The sequence below is a fragment of the Copadichromis virginalis genome, linkage group LG22 (assembly GCF_057382275.1).
Source record: "Copadichromis virginalis isolate Kocher_CV1m ecotype Utaka linkage group LG22, C_Virginalis_male_GT1.1, whole genome shotgun sequence".
Lineage (NCBI taxonomy): Eukaryota > Metazoa > Chordata > Actinopteri > Cichliformes > Cichlidae > Copadichromis > Copadichromis virginalis.
Window position 1 is genome coordinate 9,414,011 of NC_140638.1, and position 25,937 is coordinate 9,439,947.

At 40.2% G+C, this 25,937-nt stretch overlaps 2 protein-coding genes, 2 long non-coding RNA genes and 3 other non-coding genes across 16 annotated transcripts in view; 6 read left to right on the top strand and 1 right to left on the bottom strand.

The window, feature by feature from the left end:
• The first annotated feature begins 425 nt into the window (after positions 1 to 425).
• LOC146682709 (uncharacterized) lies at positions 426 to 3,137 on the top strand. Of its 10 annotated transcripts, none has more exons than XR_014917690.1 (7): positions 426 to 579; positions 732 to 913; positions 984 to 1,554; positions 2,065 to 2,164; positions 2,449 to 2,498; positions 2,869 to 2,955; positions 3,067 to 3,137. It is a non-coding gene; the product is annotated as an uncharacterized LOC146682709 (long non-coding RNA). The 10 variants fall into 10 exon arrangements; XR_014917691.1 differs by having other exon boundaries at positions 427 to 579; positions 732 to 880; XR_014917693.1 differs by lacking the exon at positions 732 to 913 and adding an exon at positions 2,281 to 2,334 and having other exon boundaries at positions 427 to 579.
• Positions 763 to 897, top strand: LOC146682710 (small nucleolar RNA SNORA9). The gene has a single exon (XR_014917785.1). It is a non-coding gene; the product is annotated as a small nucleolar RNA SNORA9 (small nucleolar RNA).
• LOC146682711 (small nucleolar RNA SNORA9) lies at positions 1,593 to 1,727 on the top strand. The gene has a single exon (XR_014917786.1). It is a non-coding gene; the product is annotated as a small nucleolar RNA SNORA9 (small nucleolar RNA).
• LOC146682712 (small nucleolar RNA SNORA9) lies at positions 2,218 to 2,351 on the top strand. Its single transcript, XR_014917787.1, has one exon. It is a non-coding gene; the product is annotated as a small nucleolar RNA SNORA9 (small nucleolar RNA).
• Positions 3,138 to 5,448: 2,311 nt separating the features above from the next.
• On the top strand, positions 5,449 to 10,625 carry rbm43 (RNA binding motif protein 43). The gene is made up of 3 exons (XM_085446591.1): positions 5,449 to 5,515; positions 6,550 to 6,625; positions 6,725 to 10,625. The coding sequence occupies exons 2-3, from the start codon at positions 6,617 to 6,619 to the stop codon at positions 7,901 to 7,903; spliced, it is 1,188 nt and encodes a 395-aa protein (XP_085302717.1). The 5' UTR covers positions 5,449 to 5,515; positions 6,550 to 6,616; the 3' UTR covers positions 7,904 to 10,625.
• Positions 10,626 to 13,807: 3,182 nt separating this feature from the next.
• Positions 13,808 to 25,937, top strand: part of myo1g (myosin IG) — a 65,206-nt gene continuing 53,076 nt past the window's right edge. The window contains exons 1-10 of the mRNA XM_085446159.1: positions 13,808 to 14,292; positions 18,593 to 18,801; positions 21,311 to 21,404; positions 21,560 to 21,725; positions 24,213 to 24,266; positions 24,454 to 24,549; positions 24,733 to 24,849; positions 24,954 to 25,160; positions 25,317 to 25,462; positions 25,565 to 25,679. Of these exons, the coding sequence (XP_085302285.1) occupies positions 14,198 to 14,292; positions 18,593 to 18,801; positions 21,311 to 21,404; positions 21,560 to 21,725; positions 24,213 to 24,266; positions 24,454 to 24,549; positions 24,733 to 24,849; positions 24,954 to 25,160; positions 25,317 to 25,462; positions 25,565 to 25,679 (1,299 nt within the window). The 5' untranslated portion in view covers positions 13,808 to 14,197. The remainder of the gene's footprint in view (positions 14,293 to 18,592; positions 18,802 to 21,310; positions 21,405 to 21,559; positions 21,726 to 24,212; positions 24,267 to 24,453; positions 24,550 to 24,732; positions 24,850 to 24,953; positions 25,161 to 25,316; positions 25,463 to 25,564; positions 25,680 to 25,937) is intronic.
• On the bottom strand, positions 13,816 to 14,736 carry LOC146682715 (uncharacterized). The gene is made up of 2 exons (XR_014917516.1): positions 14,642 to 14,736; positions 13,816 to 14,439 (listed from the first exon to the last, which is right to left on the bottom strand). It is a non-coding gene; the product is annotated as an uncharacterized LOC146682715 (long non-coding RNA).

A 25,937-nucleotide genomic window follows, 5' to 3' on the forward strand; every position in this document is an offset into this window, starting at 1 on the left:
GCATGCTGATTCTGATAAGATTGCTTAAAAATTCCTTTTTTCACCTAACAAGTGCAACAATCTGTGTGAAAAGTGTTGTCAATCCTTTATTGTTATTAGGGAGGCTTGCTTACACATAAAGTAAGTACTTCAAAACTGATCATGTATAAATCAGTGGATGAACAAGTTTAGCATCCTGAGTAAGTCACTGAAACTGGTAACCAATAGAAAACCCCTATCCTTTAAACAGATTTTAACTTATTTTCATTTATGGTGTCTATTATTATTTTGTCACAGTTTTACATTCTTAACCGTTTAGCTTTATTTATCTATGCGTGTATGTATTTTTCTATGTATTTATGTATAAAAAATTTACAAAGGGGAAAAAAAATCAAACCACCATTCGGTAGCCATCTTTGGTGTTTTACTGCCCCCTGCTGGGAAACCCCGTGCACATGCTAAACCTACGTCACATCCGCACAGAGTCTCCAGTTGAATTCAGTGGACGAACATGGCGGTGCGTTTGATTAATCTGCTACCATCCAACCTGAAATATGAAGTGTTTCAGCTTTCGCACACCAAGTTATGACTTTGAAGCGGGTAGGTTACGTTACAATTTACTTATTTTTACATTAGTCGCGTTTTAAAGTTTTACACGCCGCGTTTCTTTTTCGTTTCTTCAAACTGGCTGCTTCACACACATGGCAGACTGAGTTTAACAACAGCCGGTGTTTCTTACTTCGGGCCCACAGGCTGAAAACATTTTACGGTGTTGTGAAAATCCTGCAGACCTTTCCAGCGAGGCTCAGCCTGCGGTGGCTCTGTCCTTTCCTGTTGTGTCTGCTAGAGAAATGTGAGGCTGTTTGAGGCCCTGCTGTGACCCATCATGGCAGGGTTATAGGTAAACCTCAGACAAAGTAAAACAGATTTTAAAGTGAGTGATTTTAGTCATTTTGGTTTTCAGTGTATCAAATAGTTGTCTCTGTACATTTGTGTTTATTCAGGTAGCTGGATTCTGCATTAATCCACAGGGGCAGTGCACGAAGGCTGGCCGCTGCCGTTGATGGCATATGGGTAGTGTTGGGAAGGTTACTTTTAAAATGTATTCCATTGCAGAATACAGAATGCATGCCCCAACGTTTCTTGCCAGAGACAGAGAGAGGCGTTGAAAGGCTGCCCCAACGGAACTTATTGTTTTCGGAGGAAAACACGAACACGGAGTACGGAGTACAGTCGAGTCTTAATAGCTTACTTACAACTGGGCTCGTCAGGCTCTCTTCTTGGCTGCAGTGGTTATTATTATATTTACATGCTTCCAGCTCCCGTTTTTCCTTGATGACAACTCGTACCTTTCCACTCGCCTTTTTCTCCCTCCTCGCGCTCACAGACCCATTACAAAGTAAAACAGATTTTAAAGTGAGTGATTTTAGTCATTTTGGTTTTCAGTGTATCAAATAGTTGTCTCTGTACATTTGTGTTTATTCAGGTAGCTGGATTCTGCATTAATCCACAGGGGCAGTGCACGAAGGCTGGCCGCTGCCGTCGATGGCATATGGGTCACGAGATGTGACCATGGTAATTTCTTCATCATAATCTTCCCTCTTGTAGTTGGTTTGCAGACCTTTCCAGCGAGGCTCAGCCTGCGGTGGCTCTGTCCTTTCCTGTTGTGTCTGCTAGAGAAATGTGAGGCTGTTTGAGGCCCTGCTGTGACCACTCGCTGCAGGGTTGTAGGTAAACCTCTGACAAAGTGGACAGGTTGTTTTGTTTTGTTTCTTTTAAGTGATTTATCAGTTACAAAGCAGGCATTCCTTATTTCTGTGCATTACTAATGTCCACACACAGACGGCGTAAAAGACAGAAGCAGCTTCAAGGTGTGAAAAGATGTGTTAAACCTTCTGCAAAGAGACTTTTGGTCCTGATGAATCTGAAACCTTCAGTATTTCTAAAAAGTTCAAAAATACTGTCAGAAGTAAAGTTAGGTAACATTTCAGGCAAAATTCCTTGCTGAAGTTTACAGATGCTAATATTTGAAATGGATCTCAAACCACGTAAACCTCACATTTATCTTTCTCTGTGTTTACACAGGCGGCTGGCTTCTTCAGGAATGACTCATAAAGAGTAGCACATGAAGATGGGCAGCTGCCATCTTCAGTTCCAACCGCGTGGACCACGAGTTGCAAATAAGGTAATCTCTCCATCGCCATCTTCCGTCACACATGACGTGAATGTGTAGGTGGTGTGCAGACTTTCCAGCGAGGCTCAGCCTGCAGTGGCTCTGTCCTTTCCTCTTGTGTCTGCTAGAGTAATGTGAGGCTGTTTGAGGCCCTGCTTTGACCGTTCGCTGCAGGGTTGTAGGTAAACCTCCAACATTATTTTACTCTGTTTAAATTGAAGCTGAAGGCTTGTTGTAACACTCGAGCGTTGTATTTTAGCTTCTTTACTGCACCTGTTTTTCTATTTTCTGCACAGGAGAAACCACAGCATGTGTCTGCTGTTGATGTCTCAATAGACGCCAAGTGGTACGTTCACCTGGACATCTCTTAACTGTAATAAGTGTCATAGCAGCAGTTCTGGACTAACACAAAGGCTCTTTCATTAAATCCAGAAGTGCGAATTGTTTTAAGGTCCTCTCACAGAGGCCTCACTCATTACCTACCACTAAATCCTGTGTTTACAAAAAGAATTACGTGTTTAACATCAGTAAGATATTTCTGTTAAATGCGCCATGTTTCAGCATTTAGACGTCAGGTGCAAATAAATAAACAAATGTTTATTTAGTGAACTTTTGTGTGTGTACGTTTAGTCCGGCTCAGTCAGGTTGTTGGGTGATGTCTCTGTTTGCACATAAACAGTTCTGTAAATGAAACCTGTGCTTCTCGTCTTTTCTAGCATGGCAGTGCTTCCAGAGAAAAGCTCTCCAGTGCAGATGGTTGTTGTTGCTCAAAGCGCCAGAGATTTAAGAGTCTGGCCTCACAGGTGAGAAAATGAATCCATGAATATCTGACATCTTTTTATTTTTATTTTTTAAAACCATTTTACTAAACTGTCTTTTTTTTTTCTTCTTCTTCTTAAATTTGTTCTCTGCAGATTTCATCCAGAGAGCCGGAGAACCAGTTGATCAAGCAAAATAAATAAATATTAAAATATTTTTTATTGCACTGCTTTAGTAATGTACAGGTTGACTGTCATTTGAAGCACTTGTTGGTTAAGTTGACTTGCAGATTTTGTGGTTAAATGTTGAAAGAATCTGTGACACTAAAGAAACTAGAAAAATGTATTTGCACAGAGATAAATCGATTATAATCTGTTCTACGTTTAAACACATGAAAGTGTTCAACCAATTGAAATGAATACTAGAGAAACATTAAAATAAAATCATGAAAATGGATTTTGTTTTATTTATCTTATTCCTTCGAGGAGCTGGAGCAGGTGACGTTGGGAAAAAGTTAAAACTGCTGGCTAAGGCTAAATGTAAATTCAGTAAAATTGTAATTCACATCGTCAGTAATGACACATTAGACCTGGAGTGACATGTTTAGCTGCTTGTTCTCCATAAATTGCTGGCTGTCTGAGTGGTGTCCAAAAAACCGATGTGGGCTTTATAGATAATTGGGAAACTTTCTGGAGGAAACCTGGTCTTGTTAGGAGAGACGGCATCCATCCTACTTTGGATTTTGCTCTGCTCTCATTTCTAGAAATCTGGCCAAATTTATTAACCCTCCAAAACGTGACTATCTAGAGTTGGGACCCGGAAGCAGAGTTGCAGTCTCACACGCCTCTGCAGCTTCTCTGCTCCTGTTATCCCGCCCAAAACCCCATCCCCTTAGAGCTGGGTGGAGAACTCCAGGCCTGAAGGTCCTGTGTCCTGCAGGTTTTAGATCTCACCCTGGGTCAACACACCTGATTCAAATGGTTAGTTCATTACCAGGCCTCGGGAGCACTTCAAGACAGGTTGAGGAGGTAACTTAACTATTTAAATGATCTGTGTTGAATTAAGGACACATTTGAAACCTGTAGGACACCTTGAGACCTGGAGTTCCCCGCTCCTGCTTTGGACAGAAAACCCAAACAGACTAAAAACCAGCAAAAAAAAAAAGGATTTAAACACAAAATATTACAGAGACAGAACAATACAGTAACCAAAACGGCACTAAGATGTAAAACAGTGAAATACGGATTATTAAACAGAGGTCTCTCTTCTCTGCAGAATTTGTTAAATGCACATTTATCTGTCTACTGATTGAATCTGTGATGGGTAACCAGCTTGTCTTCTTCTGGCTGCTCCCTTTAGAGGTGGCCACAGCAGATCTATCATACTGGTGGTGGCCAGAGGGCCCGGTGGCGCCAGTGTCCGGCAGCCTCACCTCTGTCAGTGCGCCCCAGGGCAGCTGTGGCTACAATGTAGCTGCCATCATCAGTGTGTGAATGTGTGAATCACTGAATGTAGTGTGAAGCGCTTTGGGGTCCTTAGGGACTAGAAAAGCGCTATACAAATGCAGGCCAGGCAGGCCAGATCTTTCCTCTGTCACACCAACATGTCCTCCTTCAATACATCTATTAAATCTTCTCTGTGGTCTTCCCTTTCCTCGCCTGCCTGGCAGTTTCATATTCAGCCTCTTTTTGATACCCTCCAGCCATAAATGGCTTGTGGGGTATTGTCAACACCGTGCTGGCCTGGGTGAAGGGAGAGTTTGTGAATGCGATAACTGGAGAACGATTGGAGTTGATTTGATACCGTAGGTACATCTATTGAAAATCTTGTAGACTTCAAATCTCAGTTTTCTGATAAAGTCGTGACTGTGTTAACAAGGTGACAGGATTTTGAAACTAATACCAGAGGTGTATCTAGTAGGATGCTGAGGGGTATGATGGAGTATTAGGGACACATTAAGAAAAAAAATATTGAAAAAAGTACTATTTCAAGATAAAAAGTTAAAACGTGGGGATTACAGTTGTTATTTGAAGACAAACTGTCATGGCTGCTGATGCCCTCTGCAAAATGTTTTGTGTAGATGCTTTGTGTAGTGGGATTAGCAGCTGTGGAGGTTTGTCCCAAAACAACTAATTCTGCCTAAATGTTTAATTCTGCATTACATCCACGTGAGGGCGCCATTGCACTACATGTAGGCACTAAAGGTTAAAGACCTGTTTGACTTTAAAGCGTGACCGTGATCTAATTGGGTTTCTCTGTTTATCTAACACTAATAAATTGATATGACAAGTTTAATGGCTTTTAACGGCCTTTACACAGCAGTGAGACATTTTTAGTCTGTGAACGAGGCGGAAATGAACCAACACCTTTTTAAAGTGTAAATAAACCTATTTTAATGTATCCCAAGAGATTTCCATTTAAAACTGGTTTATTTTTAAGCTATAATTTAATTATTGGTGGTAATAAATTATATGTTTTGCATGGTTTTCTGTGTAAAAAGTGTGTGACGGACGTGACGTGTGAGTTTCGATTTCGTCCTGACTTCCACGGGGCTGTGGAGTAAACAAAGCCGGTGTCATGAAGACAGAGAAGTGAGAAGTAACAGTAAGTTGTGGGTCGTCAGATCCTCGGTGTCTGTCTGTTTCTGGTATCTTTACTGAAACTATGATGGAGTAATCTCAAGAATCAGCAGGAGCAGTGTTCGTAAAAAAAAAAGTTTAGAGGGGTTTAAAAAATGAAGTTTTTGCTTTGCAGTGGCTGCACATCATACCTGCACATCTTTTATTCAGTTTTGCGGGTCAGTAATGCTAATCTGCACATGTTTTGTGTCTATGACTGACCTCAAAGCGCTACTTTCACTTTCGATTAAACTAAGTAAACGCGACAGATCCCGTGCTTTGTCTCTCTGGCACCAGAAAGTAGAAAACAAGTGAGTCTCAAGGGGTTTCCAGCTCCTTCCTGGAGATGCATAAGCAGGGGGGCCTGGTTAGGCGGTTGGGGGTTCCAGGTGTTTCACCAGGTGACAGGACAGCTGAAAAACATCGGTTCATTTCCTCAGACCTAAGCACGGAGGAGGGGAGGTGCTGTAGGTGTGGTGTGCCCCTCTCACCAGCCCGGACAGGCCGTCATCATAGTCCAGGACCAGAGGGTGAGTCCACCTGGAGCTCAGCTGGCCTTAAACAGGGGGTCAGGTGGAGGTGAAGGTGTTTGCTGTGGGTTGGACGTTTCTGTGTGGATAATAATAATTTCAGCCATTCAGGGTGCATTAATCTGTGGTACTTTAGCGCCCTCTGTAGGCATTAGAATGAAATGCAACAACAGTAAAATTGCCTCCGCGCTCCCGTTTTTGTCTTGGACTATGATAGAGTAGCTTTGCATGATTCACAGGTCAAAATAGTCTTTCTTTATCTGATCCTGGGTCCTCATGCAGACCCTCAGTTCATCCTCTGAAACAAGCTGTGCAGTGAATATTGTTGTTTTTACTTCAGTTTTATTTAATTTAGTTTGCAGAGTGGGTTTATTTACCAGCACTAGGTGAGAGGAATAAGGGATTTGATTATATGTTATTACAGTGAATCAGGACACTTTAACGCCCAAGTTGAGGCTATAAAATAATTTTAACATCTTTTTTTTAACAGTTCCTGCTGAGTTTAGCAGACTGATGTGCTGCAGATTGATGATCAACAGTATCATTTAACCGTGAAAATGTCTGAGGTAACTTGAACATTTACTGTTATTTATGTTCTATTAGGTCAGATTTATCCTTTATGTATTCATGGTGTTGGTCCTTCTCTCCCTCTCCCTTGTCCTCAGATGGATTTCCCAGTGGAGGCAACACTACATTTGAAAGAGTTTCAAGATGAGAGAGAAGTGAAGAATATCCTCAGGTTGCATGGCTTTGAGATGCATGATCTAGGAGAAGGTCAGGTGCGTGTAAAGGGTCATTTTTCTAAGCTCAAAGAGGTAAAGGCTAAATTAGAACAGCTTCCCTTATCACAAACCAAGATGTCGCCATCCTCTTCATCCTCACCAACCCCAGTTGCATCTTCTGGAGCCATTCCCAAAAACTACAGTCACAGAGACAAGCCCCCACACGCTGCTCTATCTTCCCCCACCTCCTCCTCATCATCAGCGCCAGGCCCTTCTCGTAGCCATCCAGCCTCTCATGGGTACGCTGCAGGCTCGTCCCCAGACCAGCGCGGTTCCCTCAGGCACGGAGAGAAGACTTTTGTCATTGATGCAGATGTGTTCAAGTATGCTGACCGGTTCAGGAAAAAAGAAATGGACAGCATCCTGATCAGCCATGATGTGAAAATGAAAGCACAGGATTGTGGTGATATGGTCAACATCACTTTAACGGGGGGGAACTCAAAGATAGCACTGAGTAAAGTGCAGAGCCTTATGGTTTCTCTTAGCAATACACTACGCACACAGGAAGTTCCTCTGCAGGACATGTCTGATGATGGCAAAATGCTTTTAACGAAAATTAAGAAAAAAGGAAACGTCGACGGTTCGGTGCTGGTGTGCGAGATGGGCGACAGGCTTCATCTTATTGGCTCATCTCGCGAGAGCTTCTTGTTAAAGCAGAGGTTGCTGGATGGGCGTGACCAGCACGGACGCACGGGGAGAGCCTCAGCTAAAGGCTCCAGAGGAAGGAGCAGCTCCGCTCCACCGACTAATCGCAAGAGCACAGAAACAGCTGCCAACCCTGATACATCGCCCGGTGGAGCCACAGGTTACTCCCCATCGAAGCACCAGGATGATGAACAGAAAGATGCCACAACTGGGCGGGAAGTTGATGCTTTCCACAGTCGGCCAAGAGTGTGGTCTCTGTCCCGTGAAAATAAAGATGCAAAGAGGGTCAATGGCAACCCGAAAGAGAGAGAAAGTAAACCTCCACCTCAGAAGTCATACAAGTTAAAAAACCTTTTAACATTTAATGAGATAAAGAACACATTTAAAAACATAAATAGAAATTTAAAAAAGAAATGAGAGAGAATCTCTCTTGACACAAAACAGAGCACCGCTGCTCTTCTTGTGAGTATTTAAAAGGGTCTAAATGCATGTTTTTTTTTTCTTACTGAGTACCTGTGTGGTGTTACACCACTAATACTGAAACCAGGGCTCAAGCTTGAAAGGAATATGCGTTTGCCTTTTAAGGAAATGCAACCTGGATCAGTGGTTAGCTTAGCCTAGCATAACGACTGGAGAATGACAATAAACCTGTTTGTTGTTTATTTAATCCAGACAAAACACGTGTTTTGTGGGTAGAATATGTCCTAGCCTGGTGCTGTTTCTGCAAAGAATAATTTGACATTTTAAAAAAACCAAAAGATTTAAAATTAATCTACATATTCTGAAAAGAGACAGAAGGTTTTATTTTATTTTTGCAGATGCCACCAGTGTGTCTGACTTGGCTCTGTTAAACTAACAATACTGAAACAGAGCTCATCATTCAAACGTCTAAAAGCATCTGAAACCAGAAGTAATAAAATGTCTGCATAAAGCACGAGACTGTGGACCTCCCCACCACTAAAAAAACACACATCAGTTTCCTGTTTAATAATGACATACAACAACAGAGGAGGTAGAGGTGAGCCCTTCCTTCTTCCCCTTTTCTGAGACTGCTGGTCAATATGTAGTGGATGGAGCCACCCAGTGATTAGTCATTTTAACGAAACAGCTCCATCCTAACTTTTTTGTTATTATCTGAGGAGTTTCAAACCTCACTGTTACTTAAAATTAACTAAATGAATAAATAGTTTGTGTAGTGTTGTGAGCAAACTTTCAAAATGCAAAGAAATGTGAATCAATGTTCTGTTCAAACAAGAAAACAAAAGCTGTTTTCATGTTTAAGGAGCTTAAACCAAAGGACTGTTTCTGTTCATTTTCTGTTGATGATTGAACTGTTTTATTGCTGCTTTTTTTACACTCAGACTTGTTAGATGATGGTGTAATCTGTCAGTCGAAGGTCAGGCTGATGGCCGGGTCAGATCTAGTTATCCTCTGGTGACCCTTGAATGAAGTCGGTCATTTATGCTGTTCAGACTTTAGGAGATTTTCCAGAGGTTCATTTGGATAAAGTCCAGACTGCTTGAATAATGAAGGTTTGTGCCTTAAACCTATCAATGCTGGCAGATACACCACTACCAGTACGCCTATCTTTATAATATCAGCTGTGTAGATGTACCAGTTTATCTCCGTTGTTTACCTTTAACTTTTTTTAATACTTTAAGTGTAAACATTGATTTATTTCTGTTTTGTGGTGCAATATTCTGATTTTGATTCTGACACAACACTCTTCAAAAGTAGATTTTTTAAACATTTTAAACACTAAAAATAAGCTTTACATAAAAAGGATTACACACTGACATGTGCAGAGGAGGGATAATGGATATACTGGACATGCTTAATATGAAGGGGTAAAAGAGGAAGACCAGGATGTCGTGACGGAGGACATGCAGAGGGTCGGTGTGACAGAGGGGGATGATAAGGACAGGGAGGACAATGAGACTAACTGAAAATACCATGACTCTGTATTTAATAGTTAATGAAACGTTTTTATTGTCAACTCAGTTGACTGACATCTCTTAATCGTTAGTTTTGATGGTCGCACCACCATTGTTTAATATTTTCACACATCAGTATTTGCTCTGGATCATAATGGCTCACTGAAATGCAAAGTATGTGAATGTATAAACCAGTGAATAAAAAACAAGCACTGTGCACATTTTAAGGTTACGCGATGTTTATGAAATGTGATGCATCTGTGTTTTTCTTCTGGATCTTTTAGTGACTGTGTGCTCTGTGCTATCACATTTTCCCTGTAACACCAATGGAGTCAGAAAAAGATGAGGGGAAGCCAGAGCAGGAAGTGAAAAAGTCTCTGACGTTGATCTGACCTGAGAGAGGAAGTATTGATGAGGATCTAACAGGCTCACTGTAATAACTGAAAGACCAGCTGAGTGTTTGAGTGGATTTTGCTGCCATTTTGTGGTAATAAATTTAGGATTGGACACTTAAAGGAGACTAGAGGATGTCAAGAGGTAGATGAACGCCCTGCAGTAGGTAGGCGTTTTGTTTTTCGGTCAAAAAGTCCCTTTACACGTCTATTTTCCAGTAAGTGTATGTATCAAGTGTAAATCATAAAGACCACACACTGATGACTATGATTATGATTCAAAGGCTGTTTTTTTTACGTAATAATGAAAACACATTAGTATGGTGAGAAATGTCTCCACGCAGCCTCATGTTGTGGTTTCCCTGTTTTGTTATCGGTCTGTTGCTAGGTTCAGTCACACACTGAACATGAAATCAAATACTGACATATTTTTTATTCATCAAGACAGAAAACTTAAAGATAACCACTTTTACTTCAAGGATTAGAGTAGCCACATTACACCAATCCCATCTCAACCTCGAGTTAGTGCTTTACTGAAGCTTTCAGCTGTTTCATAGACTTCATCAAATGACTTTTGTGGGCATTTTTTATCATAAAGACTCCCCCATTCATGCTGACTTAAAGGTTAAGCAAGTTGATTCTTAGCATTAAATCTGAAAACCACAGACAACAGCTTCAGTGTCTGAAAAGTATAGGAGAACGTGAAAAATGCATTCTTTTTATTGACCACCAGGGGGCGACACTTCTAGATGCAAAAAGATTTCCAGTTGCATAGTCTATGGGAAAACAACCCTCAACTTCCTTAATCTGTGACCACAGTACACTTTTTGGATGAATTTTCTGCTGAATTAATTAGGGAAATTAAGTGAATTATGGTCACTAGTGCTTAAAGAGCTACAGTGTTTTTGGCCTGTTTGTGATGCTGGAAAGCTTACATACAAAGTCACAGGGGCTGTAGATGTTGTTTAAATGCTAAAAATAGTCAGTGCTAGTGTTTTGCTAGGTGGTTGCTATACAGTTATGATTAAAATTTTGTGGATATAAATTACATAGTTATTGCTGAGCTACTGACAAGAAATGAAAAAAAAAAACCAAAACAGGTATTTTTTAGCCTGTTGCTAGGTGGTTGCCAGGAAGTGTAATGGTGTCATAATATACAATGCATAATTCAGCACTTGTGGATATAAATTAGATGTTACTGTCATCAAATAAAAATGATATAATGTATTAATTTTTTTTTGTTTCCGGTGCATTAAGACTTTTTAGGTTGTTGCTAAGTGTTCATAGCATGATGTCATCATTATATCTGAAATAGATAAGAACCTTAAGAGGCTAAGATGTACCTGCGCACTGAGTTTGTTAAAGTGCTGAAGGCATAGGAGGAGTTTTTTAAATCCAGTTTGGTGAATTGACTGACTCTTAGTGCTTTTCTACTCTACTTGAGCACTTTATAGAAAGTAAAAGTACTTTATAGACAGAAACAAAGACACAGGTTAGAGATTTTGTGTCATAGCCAGAGTATTAGAGTAAAAAAGAACAATTATCCAGGGCATGGTGACCAATCACAAGTCATTAGCCAGTGAGTGTGTGGATTTACCAACTTGATTCATGGTGTGACTGACTGTGGTCTGACTTCAGGATATGGCATAAAGCCCGCACCCTAAAAACATTTTTCCCAAATATGGTTTCTATCATTTAGAAGTACAAGTAGTTGTTAACACACTGATCAGGGTTCAAAAGTTCCCTTTTCTCGTAAATAGACAGGAAAGTTTAGTTAACCCAGATCATGTGTATAATTCTTCTTGGATAATTGGTTGGGTAAGTGGGGATTGCCAAAATATGTCCATTTCCTAGTGTGCACGTTCTTACTTGCTCTCCTCACATTTTAATCTCTTCCACAAGAGATACAAGCGGAGGAGGCAAGGGAGGACAGGAAATTGAAGTAACAGGCATTTAACAAAATGAGACATCCTTTCCATGATTGTCCTTAAGCACATTTAAAGGACAATATAAAACCAGGCTTCTTCGCCCAGAGGAGTCGCCGCTTGTTGGTCACTGGAAAAAAATGCAGGTTTAAAAAGCACTTCCACACTATATTAGAGCAAAACGTTTATGGTTTTTCATAAAGAGCAGCTTCTTATCCTTATCACAGACTCCATTTATCAAAGAGACAGTACAGGCATGGATTTGGCTCATCATGGCAAAAACAGTCCAACTGAGTCATGCTGTGTCACTTGTCTGTGCTTGGAAAGATAAGTGAGAACTGCAGGAGCATGTTGGAAATGCAGATTGAGTTTAGACTCACTGACTCGGTGCTGAGAGGAATCCAGATATAATCATCTGAATGTATAAGTTCATCCAAATGGGCTAAATGGGCTTCAAGGTTTGAGAATAAATACATTTTTAGACATCTGTTCATCAAGTCTTTGGTCTTACTCTATACTTAGACACATTTAGAGGAAGTGATGTTTTTTCGTCATTTTCTACACATCACCATTTTTATCTGAACATGCTCCTAATAAAGGCTGAAGATATAATTAATCAAAGTCAACTGAAAGCCAAATTCATCATTAACCACTGAGAAAAGGTTGAATATACATATATATATAAATGAGACTGCCACGTTTATAAAGCGAAGCTAATGTGGAAGCGTCTGAAATACCTGCATTATTTCTGATCACCAGCAGGGGGCAATGTTTTAGTTTCAAAAGGGAACTCCACTGTATTGATTTCTGTGGAAAATTGACCTAACTGCTCACTTGATTTCAGACCCCAATAAACACTTTCCTGATTAGTTACTGTCCTCAATCTCTACTTTCAAGTCCTATTTAAGAAGAACTGATGCTCTTTTTGTGAATTACAGCCCCATTTAGAGACAAACAGACAATAAAACAGGGAAACGCTTATATGCTGGGAAAGATCTGCCTTTCTAGGCTTCTCAGCCAGATTAACCATTCAACTGAGAAATCTACTTTAAGAAACAAAATTAACTTTGATTTATGTCCCTTGTTTGTTCAGTTTAATTTGTGTGTTTTTGCTACATTTTTTGATGTTTTCTTGTCAGATTGTCAGATAACGGATAAAACACCCAGTGCAGTTGCTCCATGTTGCCAAAGAAGCAGCTTAAAGTATCTTAAATAAAAGATCCAGAATACTAATGCTTGTTTTTGTTATTAGATTTGAAACTGGTGCAGTAATAAGCCCCATGACACTAATGCTTAAAGTTGAGTGAGTGTCAAAGTTATTTTAGCTTGAGGTTCTGACTCTTGAAAAGGCTGTAAAATTAATTAGGTTGCAGTTTTTCACAGAGATTTAACACCTTTTGCAGTTGAGAGAATGAAACGGATCAGGCAATGCAAAGAGTGCCAACCCCACCCCAGTGTACGCACTACAAGAGCCTGAAATTTTCACAGTATGAAGATGAAATTTTGCGTGGCTTAAGTTATTGTAGAAAAAAAATTGATGATTCTGAGGGTGTAAGGTGGGAACGTTTCCTAGATTTGAGATCTTGAGTGATCTTGAAGTTAATAGCTGCTTACCGTATGTTGATAGTGGATAAGTCTCGATAATTCTTTTTTTGATTGTCAACCTTTTATCTAAATTTAGCTCTTACTTCATGATCTTTGACTAAAAGCCAAAAATGAGGCAATGTTTAGTCAAAATGGGTTTGGAAATCTGTCTTTGTCAACATTCCTGTAGCTCTGAACTAAATCACCCATACGTACATACTAACATGCTGCTGGAAAACCTTATCTTCACCATCTACAAACTGGAAACTGGTTTGAGAGAAATCTCTGAGGAACATGATGCATTGCTGATGCAGAACTAAGAAAGGAAATGCCACGAGATTAAGACCATTTCTCTACCCCCAAATTAGTAAGGTTAACTGCTCTTGTCTGGCAGCTTCTCAAATGTGAGTTTCTGTTCCTGGAAAGTAAAGATATAAGTAAAAATAAGCGCACATCTACACACATACACACACAGACACACAAAAAGACAAGGCTGAAAGGCAAGCGCGTTAAGCACTGTTTAGTGACAGCTAAGAAATTTGGACGACTTGTGGCAGGAAGACAGAGCCGGAGGAGGATGCAGAAGCGGTTTGAGCTTTTAAAGATAGCCTCCTCCTATTTATATAGGTCCGTGTGAGGGCACAGGCGAGTGACTGACAGCATGACGTGCTGTAGCATGTTACCACAGCAGTGACTTGACTGAACACAGCCTCAAGAACCAACCAAAGATCACGCCACGCCTACAGCACACTCTCTACACACTACCGGGTCCCAGAAGTCGAGCATACTTCTCTTTCTTCTTCCTTGAGGTGCTTTCTGTTCCCCCGGGTTTGGTCTGTCTTTTATTTTTTTTGTGTCTAGCAAGTTCAAACAGGGATGGCGGAGCTGGAAGGCCTGGAGTTTGGGAAGTCAGACTTTGTGCTCCTGGACGAGGTCACGATGGAGCAGTTTATGGAAAATCTGAAGCTGAGGTAAGGCCTGAGATACAGTTAGAGAGGAGGAAGGGAGGGGAGGAGGAGGGTGGAAGCAGCTGGATGGTAGAGATGCAGAGGGTTATACTTCACGTGTACCGGATGGTATGTGAAGGAAAACAGCTGGGTTTTACTTTGTTTAGCCAGCTATGAAGGGATAAAAAAATAAAAGATAAATTAAGGTGAATACTGACAGGATTTAACATGTGCAAGTTAAAAAAAAACAAACGGTATAAATTTCATACAACAATACTGATACTAACAGTTTGGCGTGTTGAATTTATAAGCTTGTGGCTAAGAGAGGATGTTACAATAAAACATAAAAGGGGAAAAAAAGACCATGACTCACTTCTACCTCCACGTTCCCGCTCAGCTTCAGTGTAAATGCTTGTGGTTGATCTGTTCACCACCACACCTCGTTCACTGTCAGGGGAAACAAATTACACACATGGCAACAGACCAAACCTAAACAGTTTAATATCCTGATATAACTTTTTTCTGGTTTTGTTTTTATGACCTTTAGCGTGTAAATGCTTTCGGTCCAGACTTTTCTCGCTTCCTCAGAGACCTCTTAGAGGGGCACCGTGTCCTCATTTCAAATTGTGAGAAGTCACACAGCACTTTTTATCCAGGCCGTCGTCATCCTGAAGGATGAGCAGAGGGAGCCAAAACACCAGAATGTCAGACACTGTTAAATGAGACTTAGAGAGAATAATCACACTATATCAGCTGACGTGTGCACAGCTGATGGCTCTAGATGAACATTTTTCACATCACTCTGGCCTAGAGTGTCACCAGAAGCTTGATTAGACTTGTCTGGGGCCAAAGAACAGCTACCAAACTCATAGACAGGTGACAAATTAAAGGAAAAACCTTTAATGGTTATATCTGGTGCCCAAACACCTTATCAGATTCTTCTTCTTTTTTTTTTTCTTTTGATTTTTCAGTGATCTGCAATTTGGGAATGCTACTAAGTACCATCCAGTCAGTCAGAACACTTTTACTGTATGAGCTGACATGAATAACTTGAACGGGGCATGAATTTTAGACACTGAGGTCTGCAATGGTTGCACTCTCTCGGGGGAAAGAAAGTTTGCATTTCTTGGCTGCATTTGGGAGACACTTTATAAATACTTACAGAAACTACACGATTACTGACACCTCTAAATAAAATGTAATATTAATGTAGTTTACTCAATTAATTTGAACTGCTCATTAGTACATAGATTGATGTATTTGACTGTATTCAAATTTTAAAAATAATTAAGGACTAACCCTCATTTACTAATATGTAAAGTAGTTTAACCTATGCTACAGCCATACTAAGGAACATCATGGCTGGGGACTGTGGCACAACCAAAAATAGTGCAATGGTGTGCAGTGAACTTGCAGCCTCGTTGCTTTTTAAATGGTTCTTTGGAAATGAGGACCGGTTTGTGACCACTCGCTGCCAGTTGTTTGAAAGGGACGATCAATTTTAACATAGTTTCAATCCGTCTGTTCCAACACAGATGTGCTTTTACAGCTACTGCTAATTTCTAACTCTTGTTTGTTGTAGGCAATTCACAAAAAAAAACCCAAACAAAATTTACAACATTCAGTTGCATACATTTCGATACAGTCTGCTATCCGCTTGCAGTTTAATGGGGTCAAGTTCCCAATTACATGCAATCCGTTTGTGATAATACAACAACTGCAACAAATAGTCAAACACTGCAAATATTTTGCTGTCTTTTACAGCTGCTGTCTTCATGCACAGACACAGGATTTAGATCACAATGTCATATGTGCTGGGCAACCTTGTTTTAAAGTAGGTTTACCACTATATAATATATTGTAGGATTATAACCTGAATACAAACACTTTGTAACCAGTTCAGTCAGTCTGAGCTTGTGTGGAGACTTGCTCCCAGCAGGCAATCCAGCCATCACCTTGCAGTTAGAAGTGACCAATCTGGTCACCCAGAGGTTAAGTGTGCAACACCCTGTGCTTGACCCTCTGAGTTGACTTAGGTCTAAGCCACTGGTGAGTTAGACATAACCCCAACCCTGGCCCTAACCAAGAATATCTAATTTTTGCTCTCATTACACTGTTCTGCCAAGGCTTAGCTATCAAGAAACAAATAAAAACTCATTCTAACTGACACAGATTATTATTTTTTAAACGGTTTAGGGTGGTTTTAGTGTTGGAGTTACCACCCATGATGACTTAAACCTCAAAAGGTAAACCTAATTTTTAGCAGCTGTAACAAACAAATTCTCCAAATTATGAAGAAATCACGTTTTTATCTTATTTTCTTAAATAATTTTAAGAAATTTAAAAGATGCTTGTAGTAGTAGAAACAGGTTTCAGCACTTGTCTTGGAAATGCTTTTGGCCACTTTTGTCAGTTGTTTAAAAACACTATTCTAATTTCCAATGACTGTGATGACAACTAGCATGTAAAAACTGCATAATCATCAAATCTGAATGAAAACTGCTTCAAAACTATGCACAAGATAAAGTTTTTCTTCTTGAGCATTATTATTCTATCAACATCTTTGCCGTTATAAAATTATCCAATAGATTTCAAATTCAGGATTCTCTGATAGAGCCACATCTCCCTCTTGTTTCTCTGGTATAGCTAATTATTGCCTGAATACTCAGGTTGGGAAAACTTAACTATAGACGCTTTCAAACTGACCTTAAATACATAAACCATGCACAGATAGTCCACAAACATAAAAATACAGTGGTTTTTTTGTGTAGTGCAGGAGGACATGCAGAGGGTTTGACAGAAGGGGATGAAAGAACTGTTCCTACTACGGTGACCCCAAGTGGTAACAGCCAAAAGAAGAAGCAGTTTTGGTGTCTGACAGTTAGTAGCATGACTAAAATCAGGAGCACGATCGCAGATTGGAGCAGATAAAATGAATTAGATGCAATAAACTACTCATCCATCTATTTTTAATCGCTGAACCAGTTCAGGGCCTGGAGCGCATCTCTGTTGTCACAGTGCCAGAGGCAGGTGTAATGTTATGTTAACAGTCAATCGCAGGACCGATGCAGAGAGACAGATAATGTTTCACACTCCCATTCACACCACTGATCAGGGAGTGGTTAACACTATGGCCTCATTGCAAAAAGATTCCTTGTTTCCTATCTGCTGGCTGGCTTTTCTCTGAAGAGTTTGTGCGTTCTTCCTGTGCCGTTGTGAGTTCTGCCCAGGTACTTAAGCTACTTCTCACATACCAAAAAATAGTTGTTTATTGGTGATTCTAAACTGGCTCTATGGGTGAACAATAAACTAACAAATTACACAACGGTTATAATAAAAGCACGTGCGCAAGTTTTATTTTGTTGATGGTCTTTAGGTTAAAGTTTTAGACAATTATGCAAGTGGTCTGAACTTACTTTCATATCCTGGTGGAGCCTGAAACTTAGCCTGATGCAAAGAGCCAGCACAAGCACATTAAATGGAAAACACCATGAAATAAACAGGAATCATTCTTTAAGACAGATTCCAACCTCTGAGTTGAGACACAGCATTTCTGCCACATGTTGAGCAAACACAACACCTACCATCTACAAAGCTACACATGCAACACGACTGTTAGGTCTTATTCATTCTAGCAACCTGTTTATCCTCTGTGGCATGTAGTCTTAACCCCTCCCAGCTCAACAAACCCACAGTCAGATTACCCAAGGCTTGGTGACGCCCTTCGAGCCGCAAGTTTCATTTCCTGCTTTCAGCATGCAGACACTTGTGTCACTTCCTGTCAGCTGTGACATAGTGGTGCGTGATCTTCATTTTCATGTGCATTGTGAAAAAATTTATGGCAAATGCAGCTAACTTGCACCTGCATACCTGTTAACAAAAGAGTGAATAAACGACATAATTCTATCTGACATACAGTCCAGACTGGACCACTACAGTCAAAAGGAAATTGGTAGTTAAATCTACAGTAACTGGAGAAGCAGATACAGATAGAAAATATATGACACTGGCTGAGTCAGAAAAAGTATTGAAGAAAGGGGGCTGGGGTAGAGGCGGGTTGCACAGTGGCTTATTCATGCACAAAGGAGCTTAATACATGCATTTGATTTGCTAACTTGCTGTGTAGAAGGGTATAAGTAGATATGAGCTAGCACTAAGATCAGCTGATCTGTGGTTGATCTTGACTCTATGGCTGAATGCTATGTTTTGTGACTTCTTTTAATCTCAAATGTGCACAGCAGGTCTGCAGGTACTGCATTTGGAAAATCTATATCACAAATCTTTAATAACAGCAGGTGTATGTGATTGCCTTTTGTCTTGTCAGGTTCGAGAAGGGCCGAATCTACACCTACATCGGAGAAGTGGTCGTCTCCGTTAACCCATACAGGCAGATGGACATTTACGGCAAAGATAACATTGAAGCATACCGAGGCCGCGAGCTGTATGAAAACCCTCCTCACCTGTATGCAGTGTCTGATGCTGCCTATAAAGCCATGAAGAGACGGGCCAAAGACACCTGCATTGTCATATCAGGTCAGACTAACCTCACTGCTGTTTACTTTCAATAACCTCATAATAAGCTTGTAATGTCTGACTGGTGGGATTTCTGTTCAGTGATGAAACCTTCTTTGGTTTCTCTGATTTTATGTTTATTAAATATTTGGAACAATCCGATGAGGAATTAGATCATTTTAACAACTTCAAAGCTACTTAAAGGGAAATTATAGAGAAAACTAAACTTTAGTCAAAATATGAACCCTCTTAAGTATGACTCTGCTTTTCTTCGTTTGTGCCTTGACAAAAATATGGAATTAAAAATGTAAAATTGATTTAGGTGCACCTTGCTAGCACCAGGGTGAACCCCTTTTTGCCTTCAGAACAGACTTAATTTTTCATGACATGGATTCATCAAGGTGCTGGCAGTATTCTTCTAAAACTTTGGTCCATGTTCACATGACATCATCACACAGTTGCTGCAGATCTGTCTGCTGCACATGATGTCATTCACCCATTGCACCACATCTCAAAGGTGATCAAGTGACTGTGGAGCAAATTAGAGTACAGTGAACTCACTTTCATGTCTATAGTAGACATGAAGAGTGAAGTATTGGAATGTGATTAACTGATTAGATACGTTAATGAATAGTTGAACAAATGCGGCTAACAAAGTGGCTAGTGAGTGTAAGTTATCAGGTTGCTATAACTGTTTAGGATTTTTCTATTGTAAAAGTAAATCTTCAACCTAATATGAAAACATTGCACTTAGCACTTAATATCATTGTTAATTCAACAGTTAACATGATAATATGGTGAACATTTAGGTTAAAGCACCATGCTAACATTTAAAACGCAAAGCTAACTAGCTTGTATAGGTTCTCGGTCATTCAGGTCATGGTAGTCTCAGGATCTACACTACCAAAGAAAGCGACTGGACTTCTTTAAGTGTTGTGAAGGCCTTTCAACCCACTTAAAGAAGTCCAGTCGCTTTCTTTATTTTTTTCCAAGGTCCTTAGTTAACTAGCATGATGCTAATCCCAAAGTTAACTGTTATGTTGGGACATTGAGGTTAATGCTAGAGACAAAAGTTATTTAATTAATTAGGAAAATAATTAACAGTAAGGAAGCACCGATGCTGTACTTGTAACTATACCAAATAAGGTGGCTATACCAGTAGCAGTATTAATTAGTAAACTGGTTTTCTATCATTACCTGAACAGGCAGCTTGCCTAAATCTGGATTTAAAAATACATTTTTTGCGTCCCTCTACTAAAAATCAGCAGTGACCTTTGACTGAATTGTAATCACAGTGTTCCTGGAGTTAATTCATACACTGTTTTCAGGCTTCAGAAAAACAAGTCCTATAATGGGAGACTTTTATCACTGTTAATCACAGATCAGATCAGGATGGTAGTATTAGTATAGTTAAAACCTATACAGGTTTTTACTATAGGGATACAGAATTGAGATACAGTCAAAACCAGTGACTGTAAAATCAATTTAGGGTTAAACAGGTGACAGCATGGGACAGCGTGGTTTTACTTATATGAAGGTAAAAAAAAATTACGCTGTGGTATTTTCACATACACAAATCAGCCCTGTGTTTGGTTTCCGCTTTCTGCAGTTTTAATACTCAGCTAGGTATTTTTGGGAATTTAATTTATGCTTCTTTTTTGGTCAAAACCAAGATGTCATCAGGTGATGAGTCACACCATAACTTAGGTGTTTGGCTTACGTTTGATTTTTTAAGTTTATTTCTGAGTGCTTTTTGAGTCGTTTTCACCTCATTGATCAAACTGTTTTATCATTGTGTAAATATATGTGTATTCAGATACATGCCTGTTCTGTGTATGCAAGCTTTTTTTGTATATATGTATTTTGTTGGCTGTTTTAAGAGGGGCATTTTTTCAACCTTTTCCCATAAATCGTGGCTCAAGAGTTAGGAGTTCGCCTTGTAATCGGAAGGTTGCCGGTTCGAGCCCCGGCTCGGACAGTCTCGGTCGTTGTGTCCTTGGGCAAGACACTTCACCCGTTGCCTACTGGTGGTGGTCAGAGGGCCCGGTGGCGCCAGTGTCCGGCAGCCTCGCCTCTGTCAGTGCACCCCAGGGTGGCTGTGGTTACAATGTAGCTTGCCATCACCAGTGTGCGAATGTGTGTGTGAATGGGTGGATGACTGGATATGTAAAGCGCTTTGGGGTCCTTAGGGACTAGTAAAGCGCTATATAAATACAGGCCATTTACCATAAATAAAGTATACTGTATTTTACTACTTATTTCTTTCACTCTGTAGGCAGGGAGGATGTGAGACTTATTTTATGCAGACAGGAATAGATATAGGACTATGAAGGTTGTCAAACAATATGATCTGCTAGATAGTGATTATTACTGCGTTGACCAAATGTCTGTATCCTCATTCATTAGATGGCATGCTGCTTAAATACATCCTTTTGTCAGTGAGATGCCATTTTTTCACATCATGTAAATATTCTGATATTATATTCACTTCCATGCTCAAAAAGGTTGTGAAACATTTTTTGTGTTGTAGGTGAAAGTGGGGCCGGAAAAACAGAAGCCAGTAAATACATCATGCAGTACATTGCAGCAATCACAAACCCAAGCCAGAGGGCAGAGGTCGAGAGGTGAGCCCTCACATGATCATTAGGTTCATAAGTTTTATTTTAATGTGATGTTGCCATAAATAACTTGTCATTCTTCTATTCATCTGACTGCGCTTTACCTCCCTCATGGCTGATTCTGTAAATCCATCATTGGTTACCACAACGTGATCAATCAGTGTGAAGAACGTGCTGCTGAAGTCCAACTGTGTGCTGGAGGCCTTTGGGAACGCCAAGACAAATCGCAACGACAACTCCAGCCGCTTCGGCAAGTACATGGACATCAACTTCAACTTCAACGGCGATCCCACCGGAGGACACATCAACAACTACCTGCTGGAGAAGGTGAGATGATGAAAGGGTTTAAACTGCAGAGAGAGGGCCTTCACAGCGAGCCGCTGCTGAAAAATACCAAAAAGTTCTTCTCATTTAGCTTTTAAATTACATCTTTCCTGCTGAACATGAATGTTTCATGAGGTGATAACAAAGAGGTGTGAGGGAACATCCATGAATAGATGTGTCTGTGAAGCCTCTATCCTCCTGCTGCTGCGCGTTAATGAATTGCTCACCTGGGGGTACTTGATGCTGCTGTATTTATCCGCTCTGTTAAAAAACCGTCTGACACTCAGATCCAGTTTAAATGATGGTGCCATGATTTATTCTCAGAGGGCAGAAATAACCACGCTGTCTCGAAGCAGCAAAAAAAAATCCAGAGATGAAAAACTGAAACAGCTAGAAATACAGAAGGTGGAGATTTGGACTTTTTCCTCCAAAACTAGGTGGTCTGGTCTTATTTGCATGGTGCACTGGGGTTGTTGCTGTCTAAAAAACAAAAAGCAAAAACAGTTTTTCCTGGAAAAATGAATTTTTGACACCACAACAGAGACAAAAGAAAACCATCAGCACTGTGAAAATTCTTTTCTTCCACACTACTTTTGCTGTTTAACTCATTTACTAAAGCATAATAGTTTATTAGGACGATACATAAGCAACTGCTTATATTTTTACTGTATGTGGACTGTACATGTGTAGCCTTCCAGTAAAAGCTCAAATGGTGTTCGGAAAAGCCATGAAAGTCCTTCTTGGAGGTAAATCTTTTCACCAGTGTTTCAGAAACATCCAGGGAAATATTAGTCTTTGATATCTAAAAATGACAGCTGACTAGCATAACATGTGATGCTATGTTCACACTGAGGCCTATCCCAGATGTGACAGGGTGAGAGGCGGAGTAAACCCTGGACAGGTGTGGGGCCAGTGTGTCGCAAGGCTAACAGATAGAGACATACAAACATTTGCACGTATATTCTCATTTATGGGTAATTTAGCATTACCAACTAACTAATTAACTAATGACTTTTAACTGTGGGAGGAAACCAGAGTACTCAGAGAGAACCCACTGCAAACTCAGCCAAACTGTGGATTTGGATTTGAGCCCAGGCTGCAGTGCTAACCACTGTGCCGGGCTGTCAATCCAGACTTAAATAAGTAGGAAAGCTATGATTATAAGGCTTGATACAGAATTTTCTTGACATTTATGTACTTGACAGGTTAAACCACAGTAAGTAGCAATAGCATCTACGTAGTGTGAGTTTGGTTTTCCTGTGGTTTGAAGTCTCATGTGAACCTGTGCACTTCATGAGTCCAGTCAGCTAACCACTCCACTCCAACTAGACTGCATCATGTCATCTCAACTGGAACAAATTAAGTTGTTGAATTTCACGCAGATCCTACACGATTTAATTACGTTCACCATATAAACATGAAATTATTTTGTTTAAAATTACAAGTTAGAATTGTGTAAATGTAACAACCACCAAGTTTAATTTTTCTGAGTGATTAGTGTTGTTTTCACATTTCCCTTTTGGACTGACCCACTTGATTCAGCGTCCAAAGCTTTCTTTTTTTTGTCTCAAAAACTTAAACCAATGAGCTCTGACCTTTGGGGAATTGTATGTAGTATGTAGTAAAGGTATAATGGTATTTTTAAATTTTAAATTTTAAGGTTAGAAGTTGAGTTTGTCAGATAAATATTTCATTTAATGTCAGTGAACAAAAGAGAAGAAATTCTAACAAACAGACACAGATAGGCATTTATTGTCAGCTTTGCATTCAAAGTGACCAAATATATTTAGGATACATTTACTCTAATATTCAGTTAGTCTGAGAACATATATGAACATATATGGATGTTTGTGTTCTCAGTCATCCAGGTGATGGTGATCTGAGCTTGGAAAGAAAGTCCGGTTGCTTTTCTTTCCAAGCTCCTTAGAAAACATGTATGGATGTATATTCCAGCTAACGCTAATTGTCTGAGGTTTGCAGATATATGGCAGTCACACAGGTCGTGTAATACAGTAGCAGAAAACTAATAGGATGTAGAGTGGTAGTTGTTAAATCATAGTAAGAAGGTTCCAGGTTTCAAATTCTTTTGGGGTTCTCTCTGTGTGCTCTTGCTTAATTAGGGAGTCTAACCTTGTTCTTTTGGGGTATTTTGGGCTATTGAGCTGTCCAGGCCGTCTGCCTGCCTCTCACCTGATGACACCCGGGATAGCCCCACATGTGACCCTGAATTAAAGAAAGAGTTGGATGGAGTAGTCTTAAGGTTTTTTCCTCCTCTAAGGAATAAGTAAAGTAATGCATTATTTTTCATTATGCGACAGAATAATGTGTAACACATTTTGAGGAATGACCCTAACATTGGTTACAGAAACTGCACCTAACTGAAAGTAACTTTTGAAAAAGCTTCGTCATCACAGAGTAATCGTATAACACTGTAAGAGTACCTTAGGTAGCATTTTTTATTTGCTACCATAATCTGTTTTCCTGTTCAAGTCCAGGGTGGTGCACCAGCAAGGAGGTGAGAGGAACTTCCACTCGTTCTATCAGGTAAACTGCAGTCTGCACTTCTGCTGTAAAACAGTTATCGCAGTTATCACATGAACACATTCACTCCGCAGCTATAACCAGGCTGTGCAATGTAACCTCCACAAATAAATGTCACCTGCCCAGTGATGCCTGCACAGTTGTACAGTCACAATGGTGCTGAGCTGGTATATTTGCTGTGTTTTCATAGCTGCTGCGTGGAGGCTCTGATGAAATGCTGCAGTCGTTTCACCTGCAGAATGATCCTGCTGTTTACGTTTATACCAAAGAGGGAGCGGAAACTGTTGTGAGTATATCATCTTGAGAGTTTTAGTTTAAGAGTGAATAAAAGTTTGAATAACTGATATAAATTAAACTGTCTGAATTTTAAAATGAATCTTTTTTTAAATTTTTTGCATAATTTGGAAAAATATTCCCAGCAGCCCATTTGTTTTATTTTGCATTTTTATTTGATCTCTTCGCTTTCCAGACCTCCAACAATGATCGCTCAAGCCACAAAGCCGTGTTGAGCGCACTGGAAGTTATTGGCTTCTCAAAAGAAGAGATCACCTCAGTTTATCAGATCCTCGCCACCATTCTGCTTTTGGTATTTTAGAGCTCGGATTAATGACTTTTCTTGACATACATGCAAAACATAAATTGGTCAATATACTTGAAGCATCCAATGATATAGAATGGTGTCTTTTTCAGGGCAATATGCAATTTGAGAGCGATGGTGAGAGCGTTAATATTGTGGGACAAGAAGTTGTGAACCACATCTCAGAACTGACGGCCACAGACCCGGAGAGCGTCAATAAGAGCCTCCTGTACCGCACGGTGGCCACTGGAGGAGGCGAGGTCATTGAGAAGGGGCACACAGAGCAGGACGCCTGCTTTGGACGGGATGCTTTTGCCAAGGTGCCAGAAACAGGCCCAAAATAGCTCAACAGTAAAGCTAAATGGTGTTACGGCTACTGAGGATGAATATAGATGTTTACAACATACAGTAACGTGTTTTCCTTTTATCATAGTCACAGTTGTGACCTTTTTTAAGCTCTGCCTTCTCTCCTACAGGCTCTCTATGAAAGGCTTTTCGGCTGGATCGTCAGCCGCATCAACAGCATCATTGAGGTGAAAGACTACGACCCAGTGCTGCATGGGAAAAACACTGTAATTGGTGTGCTGGATATCTATGGCTTTGAGATCTTTGACAACAACAGGTGGGTGTCACAACAGTGTTTTGACATCCGCCCTCTTTTCTTGTGAATACTAGTCATTGTTGATGTTGTTGCTCAAGTGTTTGTTCCGCTGTTTTCGGCCAGCTTTGAGCAGTTCTGCATCAATTATTGCAACGAGAAGCTGCAGCAGCTTTTTATCGAGCTGATCCTCAGACAGGAACAAGACGAATATCAGAGAGAAGGCATCACCTGGCAACATGTGAGGAAAACACACAAACACAAGCACTTGCACAACAACAGCTGCGTCCATATTTGTTCTTACTCAAAGTGGGCCTGTCATTGTTTATCTTGTATTATATATCCGGTTCCAGTGGTGGATGCTCATATGAAATATGACAAAATTTCAAATAATAAGGTCAAAAGGTCAGCTTTCAGACCACTTGATATGCTCTGAGCCAGACAGATTTCTCCCGCCTTGTCTCTGTGATTCAAATATGGAGATGTCTTTATATGGTCA